At 39.5% G+C, this 17,956-nt stretch overlaps 1 protein-coding gene across 2 annotated transcripts in view; it reads right to left on the reverse strand.

The window, feature by feature from the left end:
• Positions 1-17,295, reverse strand: part of pof1b (POF1B actin binding protein) — a 36,528-nt gene extending 19,233 nt beyond the window's left edge. The window contains exons 1-2 of one of the 2 annotated variants that reach the window (XM_084940941.1): positions 16,575-17,295; positions 11,924-12,004 (exon numbers count right to left, since the gene is read on the reverse strand). In XM_084940941.1, the coding sequence (XP_084797067.1) occupies positions 11,924-12,004; positions 16,575-16,943 (450 nt within the window). In that variant the 5' untranslated portion in view covers positions 16,944-17,295. The remainder of the gene's footprint in view (positions 1-11,923; positions 12,005-16,574) is intronic. The other variant, XM_084940942.1, reaches the window with a different exon arrangement.
• Between the last annotated feature and the right edge of the window lie 661 nt (positions 17,296-17,956).

Here is a 17,956-nt window from a genome sequence, read left to right on the forward strand (position 1 = left end):
GGACATTTAAAAACAGGTGGCTGAAATCTGCCATGCTGCACTTCCAAACTACACTCAATCAAAGCCAAACACATGTGTCAGCTGCAGCTATGTGCATGTAGCAGCAGAGAATTGCAAAATGCTGGCTGTTAAAAAGCACTTATTCACAACTCAACCCTCCAGACCTTCGGTGACATCTTACAACAAGACAATCTCATCTCTGAATCTTTTCAGCTGAGGGAAAGTCCCAAGTAGTGGCTATAATTATTTACATTAAAACTTAAAACTAAAACTAGACTGAACTGTCTGACATGTTTTTAATGTTATAAATCACTAGTTGCACCCTTTCCACCGCTGCTTAAAGGCTCAGTATTAACAGTTAAATTAATAACACCTTATAAATAACAGTAATAAAACTAATAAAGACTCATCAACGGGCACATACTGTTCAGTTTTTTTTTTCGTTTTTTTTTTACAGTTCACAGGTATAATTCATACTGACTTTTATGTGAAAAAAGAACCCTACACAGGTTTTTACTGTCAGTGTGATCATGTTATTGCCTGACTCTGAGCACAGTATGTACTAGCAGGTTTTTTTAAGGCCTACCTGTGACTTAGGTGCACAGAAGTTGCGATGAGTGTGATGTCATGGTTTTGCAATGTACATCTGTGAGAATGCCAGCATCAACATAAAGAGTCTGGCACCACAGCTGAAACAATTCCTATTCCTGCTTATGCATTCCGTTAGTACAGAATGAGTACTTTTTACTTTTGGTACTTTAAAGTACATTCCACTACTAATGCTCAAGTTCTTACTTAAAAGGTATTTTTACATGTTGAATTCTACTTATTGCACTTTTAAACTCAGGTATTTAAACACAGCAATTTGGCCAATTTGACGACCAACACTGGCGCTAACACTGGAAATCATGGCATTAAAGCTGCAAAAACAGCTACTTTATTATGTTCTAGGACTTTTCTAAAGATTTCTCTGCATTTATTTATTTAAAAATACCTGCGTGAATGACCTTTCTGGACTGATAAACTCTGAAATTTCTTTTTAAAACTAAATACGTTGGACTAAACAAAGATAAGGAGAACGACTGTTTTATGAAATCATTTCTTCCTACACATCCAAACCGTGGCTGAGCAAAGTGGTTCAGCCAGATTCCACACAAGCTCGAGGGAAGATCACAAACTGGAATTTCCCACCATTGGAGAGTCAGCAGGTCCTGCACAGAGCACTACAGGTGCAGCTTCTTTCACCACTGTCAGAGAGGTGTTTATTCACTAATACTGTGTTGCACAGTGCTAAAGAGAAAGGTGTTTTAAAATGTTTTGCTCATTTTTGCTACAAGAGACATACACAAGACTACAAACAAAAGAACTCTGCAGGATTTTTCTATAATTCATGCAAAAAAAATATTTTTCCCTCCACACGATTAAACACTGCACACATACACAAAGAAGTTACTGCAAGGTTGTGTCAACAGATTACATCATAATTTACAGCTTTTACTGATGAACTAGTATTTCAGCATATAAGGTACATAAACACTACCAGTGGGAACCTTGGTTGTAATGCTGCAGGTTTCCTTTATGCATGGCTCATATAATAAACTGCTGTGTAAGTCCTATCAGGAAACAGTGGCACAGGAGGTGAGTGCTACTATTGTTAAAATAAGGGTCAAGGAAATTCCAGAGAAGGGAAGAAAAACACATGTAGTGAAGCTGTTTAAATGCCTGAAAGACAGCAACAAGCTCAGGTAACTTCTCACAAACTCTGGGGAACCAGAAATGCAAGACAATCGCTTACCTGTGTGAGACAAGCCTGACTAAACCAAAGAAACTGCTGAAGTTTCAAAACTTTAATCCCTCAACAGAAAGAAAGGCTTATCTCAATGTTATCTTTAATTTTTGCAAAGTGAAAATATAAACATCCCTCTAATCCTGAAACAACCCACAGTAAGTTTCATGCGCATGATCTGGGTTACGTAAGTTAAGTCTCCCACCTGTTAGTATATTTTATTTGTACCTATTTTATTTTATTATGGTATTTACTTGTATTTATTATTGCTCTTATTTGGTTTCTGTGAAGCACTTTGGCATACATCTGGTTTTTAAATGTGCTATATAAATAAAATTGTATTGTATTATGAGATGTGAGGGACAAGAGACAATGAAAGCAGCACAAAAGCATGATAAACAGTAAGTAAAATGCACGTTTTTATATAATAAATCACACAAAGAGCGATTTTGTTTATTAAAACAGGTCCAGCTCTCACAGAGGAAGGAAAAACAAGCGACTCAGATGACGCACAACTCTGGTATTTGACAGGCTGTAAATCCTATCTAGGCACTGTGAAACCTCGAGGTTGGTTAATGATCCCACACAGAGCTCAAAGGTCACAGCAGTGCCAAAGACTGGCACTACTTTCTCCTGTTTTTAATTCTTAAACAGTAAGAGAAAAATTGGAATCAAAAGGAATGAGGCGGCTACACAAAAACTATAACAGCGTGGAGGTGGGTGGGTCTGCAGAGAAAAGGAGTGTAGAAATGACTGACGGGCAGATCACTCTGGACACAAACACGACTCTAAAACAAGCCACTTGCTATCAGCAGACATGCTGGTAATGGCGTGTAATCTATATACTATTATTATTTTTCACAGGTTAGTATCAAAAGTGTAAATATCCTCCTTTTTTTAATAAACTATATTCCACAGCTACACTCACCAGTCCCATTTAAAGTGACTTAAATGAGTTGATCTGTGATCTCTTTTATCTGTAAACATGCACATACAGCTTCGTAGCAATGTGGGTAGTTCCAATGAATAAAATCTCTCACAACGCACGACAGACAACTGGTATGAATGTCACGGTAGATCCGCACACTGATTCAACAGTCTTTTAAAGCCACTTCCCACACGTCTTAGATTTAAAACAAAAAAACCAAACGGATATCAAAAAGATATAAAACTGCAACAAAATCTTCAAATTGCATACATTTATATATCAGGTCAATAAGTTTAAGGCTCTTTGAGCAAAAATCCAGTTTTTTGCTCAAAGAGCCTGAAATTAAACTTGACCCCTGAGCTCAATGCTCAGTGTTTGTTACAATGTTCGCTTTTTTGTGCTATTTTAAAGCCTAAAAATGTGTTAGCTACTCAAAAATAATACCAGTCAGTATGTCACTACAGGTTAATGCAAATAATCATTAGTTACAGCCTTTCAGCAGTATGAGGGTAATCGCGTTTCATGTTTACCATCTCAAATGGTTGAGGTGCTCCAGGTTGATTTTCTTCTTCCTAACTGGAGATAAGATTGTTTTTACCTGTGATAAGAAATCAGGTATTTTAAGTAAACGTGGTAAAAAAAAAAAAAAAAAAGTTGAAAAAGCAGCAGCTTCCTGTTTTGAATGCAAACAAAACTCTTTCAGCCTTCAGTAGCTGACTGTCACGGGCTATGAATGGAGCTTCCACAAAGAGCAGTAACTCAATACATCATCACCTCACTTCTTCACCATGGCAGGCCTTCTGGTCAATGTGTGTGTGCGTCCGTGTGTGTGTGTGTGCAGGTCAGTGCATGAGCCACACAGGCTCTCAGAAGCCTGAGTGACTGAGAAACACTAGAGATTGTTACTGGAGAGAGAAGAGTCACGTTACCACACAAGCCTCTTTGTGTGAGTCTCTGTGAGTGTCTTTGTGTGCATACTGAAGAAAAAATCCTTATCATGCATTTGTGTGTGCATGACTCAGTCTGTCTTTTAAGTCTTTTTAAATTATTTAATTAAAAAAGAATTTAAATTATTTTAAATTATTATGAATTATTGAGCCAGGAACAGTCAGAAGCAGCATTAAAATGGGGAACTGAAGTGAAGGTGGGTTGCAAAGCTGCTTGCACATAGCCATCTACTGTTGGCAGACTGAAACAGCCTAAACTGAACTTCCTATTGAGACTCATATAAAAGTTTCTGCTGTGCAATCGGCCATCATGTGAACGGCAGAGACACCTGCTGATCTGTCAACATCTTGGCAAGTCTGAACAAACATTAAATTTAATTTTTAAAGACATCAGACATGTAAAATCCTTCATTCACAAAAGTGAGACACGAGACATTTTAATCTTATTAAAAATAAACATTAAAATGGGATATTATTACAATAGAGTTTAATGCTGTTTTAAGCCAGACCTTTAGTTCAGTTTTGTCCACAGTTTTCAGATTCCCTCAGTAGGAAATAAATAACTCCTACACTGAAAGCCACCGAGTAAAACTAAAACAGGAACTCAACAGGATGCATTGAACAGGTGGGATATTTGTTAGCTGGCAACAATGCATGTGTTGGGTTTCCAATTGTAGTGCAGGGGCTTCTGTGATTATGACTATTAAGTTTGACCTTTAACAGGTACAGACTGTGTTACCTTAATGATTAGATGCTTGGATGAACCACAGTTTTGTAGCTCAGCAACAGCACTGACATGTAGTGCATGCTCGTGAAGATGGATTCAGTCACTGAAAACAAAAAAGGCACCGCACTGGTAACCAGTTAAGCTTAGACTATCTGTCTAATTCATTTTTTAATGAATTAGAAGCAGCTGAAATAACCTGGCTCCATAGCCTTATACATTCGCCTAAATTTGAGAACGTGTCAGGAAGGGCATATGGTGTAAAAAATCTGCAAAAATCGCAACATTCAACGCTACTCGCAGTGGTGACCCCCTTGTGAATAAGGGAGCAGCTGAAAGTAGCCAGAAGCAGGTAAAACAACACGAAAGCCTACCAAGCACATAGACTCAATGTCACCATAGCAACAATGAAACTACCTTGGATGTAATAAGCGTGTGAAGCAGTCATCATTAACAACTCTCTTTAATGCTGTCACAACTACCTTTGATTTGTTTAGTTTACAACTAAGTAGTGTGAAAACCAGCTGATTTCAGAGTGCTGCCCAAAGGAGCAGACATTTATTTGCTTGGCACTTGACTGGATGGGTCATCTGTTTGGTACTAACGGCAAACTTCAATCAGTCAAATCAGCAAGTGATACGAATCATGGAACGCCGAGGAGGACAAACAAGCCGCAGTCTGAGAAGCTGTAAAAGCTAGCAAGCAAATAACAAAGGTAACTATGGAGTTAGCATGTCATTAGGTGATTCTATTGTGCATAAAAGGCAGTCACAAACTGAAAATAGTCAAAAGGTGATTGGATGAACCATGTACTGTCATATGTAAAGCCTGCAGTACATGATGCTACTTTATTAGTCAGTAGTCAAAGGACACTGAACGGGTCCAACAAACTGTGTCTTGGCCTCAAGTCCACAGTTTGAAGCCAAACCACAGTTTGTCTTGAAGGCAAGACGGATTCACATGTAATAGTGATATCCTACAAGAATCCAGCTGCACCAGAAAGTATTATTTACACAACGTGTACATCAAATAATGACTATAATTACAAAAACATCTCTAGGCTTTTGGATATGAAGAGGGCAAAAGGTGGGGCTCACTCTGAACAGATCACCAGTCTGTATTTCTCTCATTTATGTGCCTTCAATAAATTGTGAGAAAAAAAGACAACAAGCATGAATGAGATCAACATAGCTGTGCCGGCTTTTTGAACTACAATTGATAAATGACTTTTAATCTGCTAATTTAATGGCAGTTCAACTTTCACAACCACAAACCAAAACAAAATGTATAATCCATTAGCTTCAAAGAAAAAATAAAACATGACACTGGATCTGTGTGGATCACCTGTTTGATCAGCTGTTGATCTTTTTAACAAGATAAAAAAGTGGACAGTGATAATTCCTAAGAGATTCCTTAAATTTAAACATTAAAACATGATATCATCATTCTTGCTTCACCTCAATGTGACTCCCTTCTTCACCATCCTATAATTAGGCTTGAATACCTCACATACCACACAGCTGTGAGAAAAACCCTCTAAGGAAGCATCGGCGCATAAACCTTCAGAAACCTTCAGCTCAAACACAGCTAATCACATTCACAGAAGATAGTCGTAAAGACTGCATCCTCCACACCAAACATGTCTGTCAACAACCATCCTGCTTAATTACCCGTGAACCTGTAGTTTTTCATTTGGCAGAGAATTTTTGTCAGAGCACGAAATACTTCAGGGAACCCTTGAAATCTGATTCTTTACGCGGTATCAGAGATGTAGAAGTTTCCGTCCATTGTAAAAGACAGAAAAAATGCTGAATGTTGCTTCCACATCAGATATCTTCCTAAGAGAAACTATAAAGCCACACATTAATGCGTTGACCTTTACTATGTGAGAATTTACTATGTGCTTGCTGAATCATAAATCATTAAATCAGACAGATCTCCTCTTCGGGGTCGTCTCTGTGCACCTCTGCACCCGTTCTAGCCCTGCTGCTATTTTTAAATCACTCCATGCAAGCACATGAAAAATTCACAGGAAGGCAAATCCACAGCCACAGCCAGATGTTGTCCCTGAGGACTCCACAGTACCGTTCCTTATTAACGGTCTGGTCCTGTGGGACACATGTAAAAACCCTCCTGGTCCTTCTACTGACGCATAAAGGTTGAGACAGTTTGACAAATATGTTAAATTTGAGGTTCACAGTTAAAAAATTACGACATTCCTTCCCGACATTCATCCAAGTTGTCAGAACAGGAGTTCCTTGGAGCTAATCTGCCCTAAGATGACCTTTGAGATGGAGTCTCGAAACCTTAAGATCCCTCCCCTGTTATTCTAAGCTCTTATCTGTTTATTTTGGACAACTGTTTTTCTTCTTCATTTTTTCTTTGTTTTGTTAAAAAACTGATTGCAACATCTTCTGGCATATAAGCATTAATTCATGAAGAAAAAATCAGAGAAATTATGAAAACATTCTTTAGCTGCACCCCTGTTCTCGTTCGTCAGAGAACCGTGTTATGCTCTAAAACTTGCTCCGTGCAGGTAATCCAAGTGCTTTCACACAAAAGTGGGAAAACATGAACCTGGCAGGGTGAATGAGGGTGAACAGGCCAAAACTACTGCCACACAGACAAAAGCCCTCCTGTTTAATAAAAATGAATCCTATCCTCAAGCAACAAGATTTCGCTTCACATAAAGCAAGAAACACATGTGCAGACATGCTTTTTACTATACCTTGCAAAAGCTGGGGCCTTCATGTAACACATGAATCTGCTACCATGTGAAATTTGCGTTTCATTGTACCAGATGTCACAGTCAAACCCGCTCCCAGGTCATAAATATGCTAATATATAGCATTTTAACTTCAGCCTGTACAGACCTGCAACTGTAAACTTGCATTAGCATGCAAAGCAGTGGAGCGGTGTAGAGTGTCCTACGGTCACTGCACGCTGATTGGCTCTGTGACAGCATCATTTTAGGTAGTGATGCATTTTAGAGAAGCGTCCCTTGCGTGCCTGTGGAAGTCTGTTTATGTTGTGTGTGTGTGAGAGAGAGAATAGGTTAAATGTTTTTTTTCACTGTGGGTAACATTTTCAAAACTGGTCCGGCAACTTTTTTCTCCTTTGATCTTCCCGTGTTTATCACTAGAATTTAAGCTGAGACTTGGCTGGTGACAAACATGATGTAGGTCACAGCGGTAATGGTTACCTGGTCAGTGCAAAGGAAGTGCTATATTCATTTTCTTCTCTGTAGGCGCCTGATACAAGTCAGATCTACAAAACAGAGTTTGATCTTGAGAAGATTCAGTTATGCCACACCTTCCATTCAGGGTTAACTGATACTCTTTGTTAATCAGTCGCGTCGTGTTGCTTTTGGAAACATTTTATCTGCTGCTGTCACACACTGTACACACTATGATTCAAACCAAAACAAAAATGTGAACAGCCTCCAAAAAGAGTAGCTGGGACAAGAAGCCTTTTGGATGAGAGGTGAAATACACAAGTCCAGTTCTCTTCGTTTCAAGCGCTCAACGATTACCTGGATGATGTAAAACCTACACAGATGTGAGGCAGTTACCTCACATCTGTTAAATCATAGTATTTAAATGTATATATGTTACCTTACCCTAAAGTAAAAGCCCTTAACAGCTCTTTGTATCGTGCTTTAAGCTTGCATATTTCTATTGTAAAGATGGGCATTTTAACAAAAGGAGACTGTGGGAATTGATGTGCCTTTGGAGTCAGCCTGCAGAACTGCAGTTTCTAGCAGGTATGCATTGGCTTCACTTTTCAGGCCTGGAGGTTGCAGCTCATGGGTGAATTTCCCTTTACGCTTCAGATTCTACCTCTTATCCACACTGTGCAGCCTCATTGCGCTATGGCTGATGATGAATATGGAAAAAGGTGAGAGGTAAATGATCAGTCTGCCAAGTAGCATCTGCATTTGCATCTAATAACCAATCCCCGCCCCTCTCAAGTGCTCAGGGAATGTCTTTCAGTCTTCAGATAACAAAGGTCAAAAGGCCTCCGTGACATTCAACAGCACTCCAGCCATCTCTGCACACTACAAGAATCCATCATGTTTTGGGTTTTGTTTTCTGAACTTGTCCCCTCCCACGGAGATGGACAATTTTAGCCCTCCAATCCTTCCGGCCTCACCGGTGGGTCTGTGTTCATTACAAACATGCTGTGTGTTGAGAAATGTTTTAGTCAAATTTCCAAGAATGTGTCACACAGTAAGAGTGTCGTTTGTGCTCAAAGTGGCTTCAAATGACTTCAAAAAATGTTCAAAATGAAAACCATCATTAAAGTCAGGAGCAGACTGACAGACATTTCTTTTTCTGAGTCTGATAAAAAAAAAAAAAAGTCAGGTCAACCACAATTTGCTTCATGTCACTTTATCCTCACTAAAAATGAAATCATCAAGAAAGAATTCTTCAAGCAGGTCACGAAAAGCTGATTAGTAGTAAGTTGTAACTGACGAGATGACGGGAAAGAACGCTGCGAGCAAGTTGGAGCGAAAGCAGATTAGAGGCAGGGGACAGGACACTCTGCAGATGGTTGATGTACGAGCAAAGAAAGCCCAGACTGTGATTACGAGGTTTTACCTTTTCATATCAAACCATTTTATTCTAAGATTGAGTGAAAAGAAATGAAGAAAAAGACAAAAATGCCAAAGAAGACACAGAAAAAGATGAAAAAGTCATAAAAGCAAAGAAAGAACACAGGAAGTGAATGAGTTTGACCAGACGGGCTTCACCGATGCTGATAAAAAGTGGCTTGTGATATTTTCATCAGACTATCAAAACATGCAAATGACAATGCTGTAAGCTTATAAGGCAATGTAGCTACCTATAATCAGGCTGGTACAATATTTGTTGAATTGCAAAGTTTTACAGCATTGGAATAGTTAACTAGGGTTTCATTTACACAAGCCATTTCTTTTTTATCAAGTGATCAAAAGCAGCTTTACCTTCACAATAAACAAGTCAAAGGTCATAAAAGTGGAAATATGTCAGTGATAAAGTATTACATAACTGTGGACTGGCTGATTAATTTGTTAGTGGACTTAACAGACTTAACAGTGTGTTTAGATACACAGGATTTTCTTCGGCTGTGCCAAGAAAAAATGCCACACCAGCTCGATAAATCAAAGATCCTCCCTCCTGTAACAACAGCCATATACATGACACTGCAGGTTCAAATCAAAAGAATGCATCCACCTACAGCAAAGGCCTCTGGGAAGTGGCCAGACACACCTCAATTTTCACACCCACCCAGCGTGGTTTGTCAATGTTGTGACCGTTTCAGGTCCTGTGATTACGAACAAAGTGCTGTGGTAACAGTGTGACTGTAAAGCAGGGCGTTGTTGCCTGCACAGAAAGCATGCATGTGCAATGAGTTGCCCCTGGCTGAATTCATTTTAAAACAAAACCAGATAAAAAAAAGAAAACACTTGCTATGCTACTGTACTTTGATGAACTAGTGTTCCCATGTTGAGACTGATGGGTGTGTCCCTGCCTAACTGACAGATGGACTCTACACCCCTTCTGCATTTTTCCGTCTTTTTCAATTTTCATGTTGAAGAAACAGCTTTGACTTCAAAGTGTCTGTAACTACAGACAGAAACCAACAATTGTTGTATCAAACATATTGGACTATGATCAGATTTTTCTGTGTTCAGATTATCAAATTCATAATTTGATTCATAACAAGTTGAAGTCTTGTCTTCTGGGTTTAAATGTTGATTGATTTATTTTTTTGTTGCATCAGTGCTGATACTCAGGTACAAGCAAACAGTCTTTCGGTGATTAGATGTCAATGTGCAGCATGTTTATAACCACACAACTAATGTACATGTTTAAATATTCGTTGAAATGTGGCAGAAACAAAAGATAGATTTAAACGTTTTAACTGTCCAGTCAGTCTCTGCCTCACAACTTCACATTTATGTTGAATTACTGTTTATTTAATTTGTATATAACTGTAATGCAGTCCATCCTTTGCGTTTACATGTCAAACACAGTTTGGGGGTTTCCTTGCTCTTGAATGCTTGCAGCGTGAACCTGTTGAACTAGACTGTGGTGTGGTGCAAAACCTCTTCTCTCTAAGTTTTTCTTATTAATCTTGAAATGACACTGTCAGATAATGGACCCACCTCTGACTTGTTATAACAAGCTACAGTCTCATTTGCCTAATGATGTGTTCATCACTGACATGAAATGTCTGTTGGTGGAGTTTCGACCTGTATTCCTATTGCTGCTGACTTTTTTCAAATATTATTCTCATCATTATTTGCACTTTTCGTTCATCTTAACACCATGAAACAAACTAAATATACTTTAAATAGATTTGAAGCTTGTGCTTTTGTAGCTTTAAAATCAGTGATGAGTAGGGATGGGTATCGAAAACCGGTTCTTGTTGAGAACCGGTTCCCACTGTTTCAATTCCTTGGAATTGTTTGCCATTTTTGCAAACAATTCCCTTATTGATTCCAGTCGCCCCGAATGACGTCACCACGTTGCGGAGCGTCATTTGCCTGGCAGGAAACATGTCGCCTAAGCGGCTCAAAGGCTCAAAAGTTTGATTATACTTTACGAGAACGGATGACAACAGGGCAACTTGCAATACTTGCAAAGTAGATATTTCATTTAAGGGAGGAAACACTACGAATATGCAAAAGCATTTGCTCACAAAACACTCGATAACCTTAAAATGAATGTCGTGTTTTTAATTCCGCTCCGGACTCGTGAATCTCAACCCAGCAGCAGCGGTAACGTTTGCACGTCCTCTCCCGTTATTGCGGCAGGTAAATAATCAACTAACAGTGCATATTATGTTAGCGCGATCTGCCTTATTACAAAACCTGCCATTACTGTGCATTTAGGTGACCATGATGAGAGAGACAGAGTCTGGCTCAGATGCTGGCAGTTCTCGCTGCAGTCTACCGGTAGCGTCTCCTTTCAGGCCAGGATAGACGAATGTCACCGAGCAGTGACTAAGTTTGTGGTCAAAGGCTTGCACCCGTTTGCCACAGCAGATGCCCCCGATTTTCAGTAAGTGAATGTGTTTAATTGTAGGCAGAGACATTACTGGATATTCTTGTGTAACTGCTACAGAATAATTTATGTTATACTTTGTTATTGCTACAGAAGAATATTTATTTTATTGTTTTACATTTACAATTTTTTTCCCCGGGGACCCTGTGACACCCCATTGAAGAGCCGTAGGCTGTGGATCTCTTAAGATCTCACTGTTGGGTTTGTAAGGCCATGTTACTCCTAAATTTCTATCTTGTTCAAAGAGGAGATATAAAACAAAGTTCTAAGCTAATCGACCTTAGTGTTCTCCTTTTTTAAAAAAACAATCGATAAAGAATCGAATTGTTAAACAGAATCGAAAATGGAATCGGAATCGTGAAAATCTTATCAATACCCATCCCTAGTGATGAGCTAATGCTTAGGCAGTACAGAGACTTCTGCTTTATAGAGCATTTTGTACCCAGTAAGGAGGCTTTTGTGATTGGGTGAATGTGAGGTCCTTACCTCCTCCTCAACACTTGTCGCAGGGCTCTTGATAGGACTGGTTGAATGGCTGAACACAGATGAAGACTTCCTGCTGGTGCTCTGAAACAGCCGGCAAAAGAGGGAGAGAAGAAAGAAGAGGCTGTCAGACATAAAGAGAATCATTTATCTCATACTGAGCTTTGAGAAGCCCTGTTTGAAACAAGCTGCACCACTCTGTGATGCAATATGAATCCACTAGTAGAAAAAACTCTGAATCTGAAACTGAGGCATCAGAGCAGTCTGAAGCTGAGGCCCGTTAGTAACATGAATCTTGCTCTGCTAGACCCAAACATGGCCTCACTGTCCTACAACACTCAACCCCATTTTACTTATTCGTTTCTAAGGTTGTTCCTTGTACTCTTCAAATAAATAATTACATGGTATACAAACTCTATGTCCAACATACAGTGTGTTTAAATAAATCTGAATTTGTGAATTTGTATCATGACCTTCAGGATATCCAGTTCAGAGCACTAATAAATAACAGTGCAAAATAAATGGAGCTCATTGGGAAGTTAAGTGCAACTTGGAAAAATTAGAAAGCTTATTATTTCCCATTTGAGGGCGTCTACCCATGTGCCAGAAATTTGAATACAGCTGCTTTAGCCTTGTATGCTTTAGAAATTTTAAAAAAGGGCTTCCTGACTTTGTGAGCATTGTTGACACTTGTTTTTTTTTCACTCTGAAGGCATTAACAAAACCGAAAATTGAATCCGAGCCAGTAAAAATCAAAATACATTCCAATGAGGCAAACAAGCTGTGAATTAGACAAAAAGCGGTCCATGGGTCATGAGCTTTGCCGCTAAGACACAGTAGAAATCTGTCATGCTCAGCTATTTTTCCCCATGAATCTATTGATAATAAAAGTATACACGGATGCACACGCCAATTAAAAGTTTTGCAATGCTTTAAAAATCAGAAAACAAATCGGTACACCAATACACCAGCGCCAGATGTCGTATTTTAAATGAAACATGCTTTACCCATGAGAATCACTACTTCATGGCTCTAATTCTTTCCTTTCTTCTCCACTGAGGCATTGAATTGTGATGTGTTGTGTGTAATTCTCCAGGATGCTCTTGTAAGTTACTCGAATTCCCATTCCTAATCAGTCAGTCCTATTAAAGTGAGACGTCTGGACAACGAACCGTTTCAAAAATGATGTTTAACCCTTTATCTACCATGGGCCTGCTAGCAAGCCCATTTTACAAGTCCTCTTTAAATGACTGCAACTTCATTACCGTTTCCAACAGAGACAAAATTAAACAGTTTAAGAAAGAAGACGGGCTGTATGGCAATAATCAGTGTATAATGACAGCACAAGACATTCAGAAGGTATTGTTGTCTGAACACAGACAGAACGAATCCTCTCTGCCTAGATTTACCATGTCTGCTTCTATTCCCTTACTTTCCTGAATGATGAGATTTTAATCTTTTTTACAATTTTATAGCCAAGATAAAAAATAAGTATTCGAGGCCTTTATGAATCTTGGTCAATAAAGGGTTAACAAACACCTTTGATGATTACTTGAACTATGAAATAATGCAAACAAGTGCCAACGGTTACACTGAAATCTGGAAACCTAAAAATGATAAACGGTCAAATACAGCATGTAGTACTACTACATTACTATTCTACATGCACAGCCTCCAGTCATTAAGAGCTAACTATAGAGCATGGCAGCTTTTTCTAAAGTGAAAGTCCTGTAAGTTACTGGCACAACAAATCAGCTTCAGCTCCTTCATTAATTAAAAAAACGAAAGACGAAGTTAAACACTCGATCACCAGAGTCTACTTGAGCAGATGCAGATCCCATCAGGTGGAACAATAAATGAGTCTTCAAAAGTCAGGGCGTGCCGCCTCAGCGGTCAGACGGGGTGTGGCAGCACTTCTTTATCACACACGGTGTGAGCACTTTCAATGCAGTGGCTTAAGCAGCAGAATGAGCCTGAAATTGTAAGTAGCCAAAGTAAAAAAAATACGCAGAGGAAGTTTTTCAATTCTGCTGCACTCGACACTAGATATATGAAATAAAATCCTCATTAAAGAGGCAGATAAAAATGTAGAAAGCTCATATAATTCAAATGTTTTCAGCCTGCAGCAGAAACCTTGTGTAAACCATTCCAGGCGCAGAGGCCAACATATTCAGGAAGCGCTTACTGGAGCAGGGAAATGTTCGCTGGCAAGACTTTGGGAATTGGAGGACCACACCGGTGTCTCGTAAATCAACAAATGATCAAGGAAGATAAAGATTCAGAGAAATCGGAGCTCAGGCTGAGTGTACTTAGGTGGCAAAACTCAAGAGACCTAGAGCACACTTGGTAGTGATCATGAGGACGTACTGCTAATGATGCCATATCGTATTTTGCCAGCGACCGAGCTCTAAGCTGTTTGTTTTACTGGCAATGGGCCGAGCTGGCAAAAGTTCCTTAATCCTTGAATAAATGTGGGGAGATAATGCAAGACATTTAAAGCACATTATTCTTACCTCTACTATAGTAGCTTTGTATACTTCACCATTAAAATTATTCCTCATTCATCATAGTTAGCCCGTGGCTTCTTCTAATTGGCTTCACCTTACAAACTGATGATTTTAACTACAAGTGGATGGTGCTGCTGTTCTCACAGCCAGAGTCATGTGCCTGAGATGACTATTTTCCTTTCTAACTGATCTCATAAAGAGCTAAGAGCAGAAAAAACTGCCTTTACCTGAGCATTAATAGGAGCCTGAAGCCTGAACATCTGGGTCATACATTATCTGCCTTTTCAGCACGGCAATAATTTACTGGGTAATCAGTTAAGGAAACTAAATACTGTAATCAGAGTATCTAAATCTAAAGAAAAGACCCCCCACCTCAACTACTAACAGTTATTCAACAAGGCTAGCAGCCCCCTTCTAGAAGATGTTTTGCAGACACGACGACCTCCATGTGTAGCTTCAATGTGAGCGATTGGTTGTGCTCTCTGTGTTTGTATATAATTAACTGAAGTTCTTGCCGTAATATAAGTAAGTATTTATGCACTCATGCATTTCTTTAAAGACATAAAATAATGTAAAAAAAAAATTCAACTAAATGTTTTCTGGCTTTATTCTGGATATTTACTTTACTCTGCATATTGTTTTTAATCTAATGAAGCGATACACATGACAGATTTTCACTCTGCTAAACCCCACTTAAAAAAAATAGCATATGCAGTAGTGATGTGTCGGTCGCGAACGAAACGGCTCTTTTTAGTGAGCCGAGCCGAAAGAGCCAGAATTCCCATCACTAATATGCAGTATAATGGATTGCATTTATATAGCGCTTTTCGGGGCCCTCAAAGCGCTTTACAATTCATTCACTCTCACACTGGTGGAGGTAGCTACAGTTGTAGCCACAGCTGCCCTGGGGCAGACTGACAGAGGCTGCCATATCGCCCCATCTGGCCATCACCAGTAGGTGATAGGTGACCGAGACTGTCCGAGCCGGGGCTCGAACCGGCAACCTTCCGGTTACAAGACGAACTGCCAACTCTTTGAGCCACGATCGCCCGTATTAAATGGGAAAGGCTCAATTTTATATTTACATAGTAAAAATCTAAATTCCTCCTCCATGCCAGCAAATCAGAAAAAGTGTCTTTAACTGCACAAACATCACCTCAGCTTGAGAAAATTTACAGCACAGTGAGAGAAATGAGAAGCTGATGCCATATTAGGAACATGCTTACATGGCTAATGCTTTCCTGATGGCTGACCCATACTATCTGCACACAGCAGCCTCCCTGCTCTGATAGCTGACTGCAACTTAAACCAATCACCCATCTAAAGATGCTTAACAGCCATGTGTGAGCAGAAACTGATTTATACCAACACAAGATCTAGTAAATTGCATCAAAACCACCAAATCTGTACTGATACTCATATTTAGCATTTTATGCTTGTGTTTTTATCTCTAATGTGTAAAACGCTTAGTTTTAGTGAGTGAAATCAGTCAGTACGTAGCCCACTGTACTGTGTTAAATAAATTATTTTGGGGGAAATGCAAACATATAACAGTAACAGTATAACAGTATGAAAAATGTCTGAACCTTTTTGTGTTGACTGTCACGTCTAGTTTATTTATATCTAATGTAAATAAAAGAAGATAACCGAATGTGCTTTAGAGACACATTTACATTCCAGGCCTCCAAAGAAAATACATTTCAAAATACATGAAAAGTTGAAAGGTGTGTTTTGTTGATGATAGTTATTTAGTTGTCATTAAAATGTCAGATGATTAATTTCAAACACATATGGAAAACAAACACAAGTAATATAAAAGCAGTGGTGGAAAAAAGTAATTTTTATATTAAAAAGAAATCCCTGAAAGTGCTGCCTGAAGAATCTGATTTCTAATGAAGCTTCTGCAAGAATCTCATGTTTTGGAAACTCTCTGTGGTGTTTTGCATCACACCAACAAAGAAGAGTTTAATGTGGGTGATTATTGTGGGTATTGCAAATAACATATCTTAAGAAATCTTCATTCTTAGTTGCTGTCAGTAAACCATATTCCTTTTTTGGTTTGCCTCCCAGTATTTCTTAGACTTTTGAACTGACTAAATAATAAGAGTTGTGGGGGGAATACTGGTTGAATGCGCGCATGGCCTCACCTCTGTCATGCTGAGATCCCGGTACATGTAGTCGTTTTGGTTGCCGATACTCAGCTGTTGCATATTCTGCAGGTACACCGGGGACACCACCTGCTGCATCACAGGCTGCTGCATCATAGGCTGCTGCATCAGGACGAAGGACTGCTGCTGCTGCTGCTGCACAGGCACCAGGTACCGCAACGTCCCATAGCCGGCGCCGTTTACCGCGTACGGCACCGCGGACACCTGAGACATCGGTGTCACCGACGACACGGAGCTCCCGGAGAGCACAGGGCTGGGGGAGACAAGCCTTGTAACCATCGGCTCCGGAGAGGCCTGTAGATTCCTGAAGCTGGTCGTCGTGATCGTTTTCTTGTTCATCTGAGACATCTTGATGGATCGGCCCAGAACGTCACAAAACCGACGGAGCGACAGCTGAAGTGGGGAAAACGCACAGCGGGATAAAACAGAGCAGGTCTGTCAGCGCTGGCTGAGCGGAGGAGTCGATCCACCCGAGTTTAACTTCCACCTCTGCCGAGCAAAGTCTGGTCAGAAACTCACTGCTTGGAAAGGAAAACCAAACTCTTGAGGGAGGCGGGCGCTCTACTCCTCTGTATGCAAATCCTGGCGTACGCGCCACAAAGTGGGAGGGCGCAGGGCGAAAACGCTGCTCACGACCTACAAAGTTCAAACTGACTGCGCTTCGTCACAATGGCCACATAGTTTGTAACCTGTAATAAACGAGTTACCACCACGCCCTGATCTTGGCTGTGCGGGGAATGTGTGCTGCATGCTCCTCCAGCACCGCCAAACACTTTACCTGTACACCTGTGCTAAATGCTGAAGAGGTGTTCTCCTTTCATTAATGTGTTGTATGTCAGGTTGGACTTTATATAGGCTGTACCTGAACAAAATGCAGGTAGCCAGTGAAGTTTGACATTAAAATGATGCAAGTCAGCCGCTAGGCGGAGACAAACACTCACTTATGATACAAACGCTGAACAACTAAAACAATTACACATAATGTAAGTTCAAATGTAAGCACAAGTTTTAGTAAAACAGTGAGTATATATAAACTCATGACAATAAGATGTTGCTTAGTTTTTGTTTATGTGAAATTGGTTGCATAAAATGTTCAGCACGGCTGTAAAATTATATTTGACCAAAGGCAGAGTGTAGAAGTGTTTGCAGTATTATTAGTTTTGTAACAATTTTTACTCATTAGCTGTGTTTTTATTAACATTTACATAATCACATATTTGAAAAGTGTAACTTTACTTGCTTTTTAAATTTATACAAAAGGAGACTTGATAAAATAAAAAATAATAATAACTCTGCAAATGAATCTTTGTAGCATTATTTATCTTGCCTTTACTCAAAATAACATATTTCTTTGATTCTAG

The sequence above is a fragment of the Perissodus microlepis genome, chromosome 10 (assembly GCF_051167445.1).
Source record: "Perissodus microlepis isolate ML-2025 ecotype Zambia chromosome 10, ASM5116744v1, whole genome shotgun sequence".
Taxonomy (NCBI): Eukaryota; Metazoa; Chordata; class Actinopteri; order Cichliformes; family Cichlidae; genus Perissodus; species Perissodus microlepis.